A 6000-nucleotide genomic window follows, 5' to 3' on the forward strand; every position below is an offset into this window, starting at 1 on the left:
AAACTACTCTAACAAGGTAAATACGCAAAGCTAGATTGCAAGTATGTAATTGCGGAAACGTAAATAAGATAGAGAGATCAAACTCGACACAAGAAATTTTTATCCCGTAGTATCGATAATATGAATGCCACCCCTAATTCACGTTGGAACTCCATCAAGGATATGCTCCCAGACGACACGATGTCATAACTCTTGAGCCACTAAGGCAAAGCCTCAAGCCAGATGAGCCACCAAGATAAGGTTTCACCACTAGCCTCTCTTCTGGTCACTTGCTACTGTGATTACTTATGAGCTTGAACCATAAAGGCAAGGGTCTCCGCGTCCTTGCACAATCGCCTTGCCGCAGCTCTACACCAAGTCGAAGGGTCAACAAGCTTAATCAACTCTATATCAAGTTACCGATGAGTTACCAAGACTCCAAGACACTAGTATATCACTTGGTACAAGTTATGATCACTTCTTGATCCCTTTTTGAAGCTGTAGCACATAGCTATAACTCACCGTAGGCCTATAAGCACTAAACACTCTTTAATATTGTGCTTAATCACCTTGTGTGATCACTTTAAGTACTTTGGTGGCTTGGATGTCTGATCAAGTGTATATGGGTTTCTCTGGACAACTTCCACTTCAAATGACGAATGGGGGGGGGGGTATTTATAACCTCAAAACCGCGTACTAGCCGTTAACCCAACGGCTCAGAAAAGCTATTAACACTGGATTATCCAGTGAGAACAATAGTACAAGCACCGGACAATTCGGTGAGTACTCTATTAGAAACTAACCGTTGGATTCCACTCAAAATCATCTTAAACACTGGATACTCTGGTGTATTCTTCAACTACATCACTGGACTATCCGATGAACCACGTCACTTCTTCTCTGTGCAAAATATTCCGGTGAAAGCCTCTGGTGCTCTTCTTCTTAACACCGAAATATCCGGTGAGTTAAGCTTCAAACTTCAACAGTTGCCACCTTCTCTGCAAGAATTGCTCCGATGATAAGGCTCTAATGTACACAATATGAGCACCGGACAATCCAGTCAATTGATCTTTATTCTTCAGCACTTGGACTCGTCTCTGTAAGAAATGCTTCGGTGCTTTATACCCTTCATCACTGGACTATTCAATGCCTTCAATTTTTTTTCCCTGAGGTAACTCTACTACATAAATGCTCCGGTAAGTTCAAAATACAAAGCATCAGACTATCCCGTGAAGTCATCAGCCTTCACTTTGCTTCTGGACAAAATACTCTGGTGAGTTTGATCCCTAGACACCGGATCATCCGTGAGAATAAATCTCCTGGGACTTCTTCAATTCAATTAAACTTTATCCCGATCTGGTGACTTTTTCATGCATTGCATCTGTGAGACCTACTAAATTATATACTTAATAAATATATTAGTCATATTAATTATATTGTTATTAATCACCAAAATTACCATTATAATTTAATAGAACCATTTTTTGCTACACTTGAATTCAGGCCTACATCGACAGGGCCGGTCACCCCAGCAAGACCGTTGCTCCAACTCTAGCGAGGTCGTAACGCAGAGCGACTCCCCGATTTTGGGATTTGACCAGTCATCACCAACGGCGGCCAGGTTGCTCCGAGCGACGGGCATTTGGGCACCGTCGGGAGTCCATAGGCCGATGGCCGGCTTCTCCGTCGCGGGGCCGGGATGGCGAACGTCAGTGGCTTCATTGCGCCGCGCAGCGGGCGGCGGACGACCGATGACGTATTTGCAGCGAGGTACGCGACCAGAAAATCCCAGGTCACATCACACGTGCACAAATCTACATTATACTGATACCATATACTACCTATATTATATGGTTTTGTATAGAAAACTTCAAGAACAAATCTCATTGTCTCAAATTTGAGTGCACTCTATTGGGATCGAACAAACTCGCTTTTCACATAAAAAACGGAAGCAATTTTTACTTAATAGCAGATTATTAACCAATACAAACCACAACCACGAGCCTTTATTGACATGGAAGCAAAAACAGCACACCAGCCTGACAAAAAAGTTTTCACAACAAACTTGTTGGAATGAAATGAAAATTGTATCAGAATCAAACTGGATGGAAAACAAATGGGCATACTCCAACAGTAGTAGCTGAGGAGGATGGAGAAAGCAAATAGCACTGGCCTTATGCAATGTCTTCCCCGCGGGCTGGCTCCACTGGGCGAGTCAGGATGCCCGCGTGAGTGAGGAGAGCCCAGATGTGCGTCAGAAACTCCCCGCCTTGCGCAAGGCGTTCCATGTGCGCCTTGACGTTGTCAGACGGTGCAATGTAGAGGATGGTCTCTGCCCAGAACTCAGCCATCAACTTCCAGCGCAGAAAACTGTCTTCTATGCTCTCTAGCATTGTCCCAAGCTTAAGTCCTTTGGTAAAGATGGTGTCTTCTTCTTCTTCTTCTCTGGAGCGGTCAATGGCGCTCAGCAGTCCCTCTCTATTTCGCCTCTTGGTTCCCAATGCTTCTCTTGCTTCATACATCGCTTGGTCGAATGCAAACTTGGTATCTACAAAATTCCCTGGAAGCAACTCTGGGATCTTAGACATCAGATACGCGCAGTAGCGCGATAATGTGGTTGCAACCTCACGGTACTGATGACTCGAAAGCTGCTTCTGCCCCTCTTGTGCAGAATCAGTGGCGATGTGCCAAACAAACACATCTTCCTCCTCACATGCTGCGATACTGCAATAATCAGTGGCAATGTGCCAAATAAGCATGTTGTCTGTCTGAGTCTCATTCTGTAATGCCCATGAGAACTGTTCCAAAACACCATTGCGCTGCAACGATACTTTCCCATTAGTTAGATGGCCTTCACTATTGGATTTTAGTGAGGATACAATCTCATCCTTCACTATATCAGGTAACCTCACAAAATGCGAACCTTTGCCTAAAAATAGTTTCACCAAACGGTGTACAAAAGCAGTAAGGTTTAACAGGAAGGCGGACACATTTGAGCCTTCTATCACTGAGTACTGGCCTATACTATTCTGCCAATTACTGAATAAAGGGAGTTTAAAAAGAAACTCACATGCCTTGCGGAGGGCAAATGGGATGTATCCATGGCAAGCACTTTCTGTGACATGATAGCAAGCTAGTGATACCATGGCCCATTCTGTTCCCAGGTACAGTATGGATTGCAATATTTCCACTGAAAGGAATATTCCAAGAATGACCACCGTAATAACAATATCAATTGTTTCGGTATCCACTTCAATAATTGGGTTACGTGTCAGGATAGTCGGTGATTTATAAAGCAGAGCTAGTACAATAGAAAATGTGAAAATTATCTTCAGAGCGGTTGTAATAAAGAAGAAATTCTCCAGCTGAAAGATAGAAGCATACTTGGTGTAGAAGCAATCGTAGAGGAATCCTAACTCTACCTCAATCACCCTGAATGCTTCTGTGTATTGGTCACTGTTGTTCTCTGATAGCAACCCTTCAAGGACAAACTGACGTGTCTCTGGAAGGCTAGCCTCAGAGCAATCCATCCCGAAGAAGCGACGCCTCAGCAAGTGAGACAAGGCAAATGAAAGGCAGGCACCTTTAATCCGCGAGCTGACGCCAGGTGAGGTGAACATATCTTCGTTGCATTTCTCCCAGATCATCTCGACAGTGGCGACATCTTCATCTGCTAGTTTAAATCTGTAGCTTCCACCTCTCCGAGTTCGCACAGGACCACGCCAGTATACCGGGTATTTGCAGCCCTTCATGCTGACAGGATCAAACTCTTGGGAATCACCTCTTGTTATGGCCTGATCCTTCATGTAGTCGGCTACCCGTTTGCTATCACCGGAGTAGTTGACCATAAAGCTAGCAATGAGTCCAGTCCTATTTGCGAAGAGAGTAATACCTACAGCAGTCGTGGTCAGGCCAACAAAAAGAATATAGTTTGGCTGCCTATATGGTTGGAAGTGAACCTCAGGCTTCCCGAACCAACCACGGGTAGGGATGAACAGTGACAATAGAAGGAACATGTACAAATAGCACTGAAGAAGAACAAAGAATCGCCGCAGCCACTTCTTGTTGTCGTCGATGTCGTAGGCCGTGATGGAGTTGGCACCTCCCGCAAGCATGAACAGGGACAGTCCCCACACAGGGTACAGTCCAATCTTTATTGGAGACGATTGCATGAGACCGAGAGTATAGGTGATAAGAAGGGGCAGGAGGGTGTAGGCCAGCCACAGGCCCCCATGGATGAAGGAGTTGCTGGTTCGCCGACGGAAGGAACCCAATATGAGCTGTAAAAACAGCAGTCCGACAGCTGCTGCCACGAAACCCTCGATCTTGATCACTGTCCGCCGCGGATTGTTCAGCCAGGGGGACAGAGCTTCCAGTGCCGATGTAATGTTGGTTGGCCGGTTACTTCGCTCCATGGAGGTCATCACTCCTTCTGAGACCTCGCTTCTTGTCTAGGTTGGTTGGGAATTGGGAGCTTGGTTGGGAGGTTGTATGATCTCTTGTTTTCGGAAGATGGTTTCAGACACAAGTTCGTGTTCTATCTATACTGCCGTAGTGCTGCTTCTTCAACACCAAAGCGAGGGAAAAAGGAGCTGAAACGGTACCAGCATGCAATGAATAACAACATTTGCACTGCGGTGGATGCAAGGAATTCACTTTTGTATTCGATTTAGGGGAACATGCCCAGATGAACTCACTTTTGTGTTTGTATTGCAGAATACGAAAGACAAACTTGGGCCTTATGCATTCAGGATGGCCTCCATGATGAGCAAGGTACATATGCTAATATTGAAAGAGGAGAGTGTATCCAAGAAGAGTGTTTTTTCTCCTTTTATTTGATTTCCTGTTTTTTTTTTCTTCATTATATTGTTTACCCTATTTATTTTTCCAATGCATGAGAAATTTAGAAGCCTACGGAGATGGTCTACTCAACAAGTGAGAATATTTGTGTCTGAATAAACACACTTGACGTAGGCTTTTTATGAGATTGTAAAGGCATGATTTTGATTTCTTATTGCGGAAACCGGAGCTGAGATGATACTTCACAAAGGTGCAGCCATTTATGTTGAAGGAAATCAGAAACAAGCAAACTTTGATTTGAATGTGCAACAAAACATATGGATTTGGACTCGCAGTGATGAACAATGAAGTATAGGCAATGCAGCTCTCTATGACACGTATGAAAAAAAAAAAAACGATTGCATGCTAGATTGTCTCAGGAACAAGAATCTGCATAAGCTCAGAACGACCCTCCAGTCTCCCTGCTCACACTCTAAAAGATAGTCTTGTAGGTGATGGATTCACAAGAGTTAAAGTAGGAGGACTCCTCCACCTCTCTCTCGTATTCTTCCTCTCCTACTTTTCCTGTTCTTCTTCCTCTTTCTCTTCCTCATCCGTAGTAAAAAAAATTATTAGAGGGCTCATGAGGACTTCTTTGGCTGGAAAGTGGTAGGGGGGCTGGATGTGTGTAGTCTAGCCAGTGGGGCTGTACTTAGAGCCGGTATGTTATGCATAGAGCGATGATGCACTGATGTGCATAAATGAGGAATGGAACAATACATATGAATTCACCTCAAAATATCCCAGAGTGCTTAGCCGATGTCTTTTCCAGGTATGGGATTAATCATTCATGCTCCAGGTCATGAGCTCACGAATCTTCATTCTACTCATCTACTGATATCACGTACACTTGCCAGAACAAAAGCGTGGTCTCACATGTGATAGAATATCACGCGAATGTGTGTTGTATTGATTTAAGTTGCAAGTATTACATTATATAGGCATATATGAAAGCAAAACGAAGAAGCCGGACAGGCACAGGAGCCAGACGGCCACGAGAACCTGACGGGGCATCATAGCCGGATGACCATCCGCAGATGTCAAGGCATCAGGCCAGCAGAAACTGTAACAGACACAGCAGCCGGATGCCAGGCGTCCCATGCCAGCCACACAGTGCCATGCACGCTATGCATGCACGCGTAGGAGAGAGCCAGGGGCCAGATTCTGGAATGAGATACTGTG

General features: G+C 44.7%; 1 protein-coding gene across 1 annotated transcript; it reads right to left on the reverse strand.

Annotated features, from left to right (window-relative positions):
- Window positions 1-2153: 2153 nt before the first annotated feature.
- Window positions 2154-4394, reverse strand: LOC133883269 (uncharacterized). Its single transcript, XM_062322545.1, has one exon. It carries the CDS (start codon window positions 4392-4394, stop codon window positions 2154-2156), a length of 2241 nt encoding a protein of 746 aa, XP_062178529.1.
- Between the last annotated feature and the right edge of the window lie 1606 nt (window positions 4395-6000).

Source organism: Phragmites australis, chromosome 1, assembly GCF_958298935.1.
Source record: "Phragmites australis chromosome 1, lpPhrAust1.1, whole genome shotgun sequence".
Lineage (NCBI taxonomy): Eukaryota > Viridiplantae > Streptophyta > Magnoliopsida > Poales > Poaceae > Phragmites > Phragmites australis.

What these genes read in the sequence shown, in the direction of transcription:
- LOC133883269 (XM_062322545.1), bottom strand. Translation starts at nt 4,394, where the DNA reads ATGGAGCGAAGTAACCGGCCAACCAACATTACATCGGCACTGGAAGCT.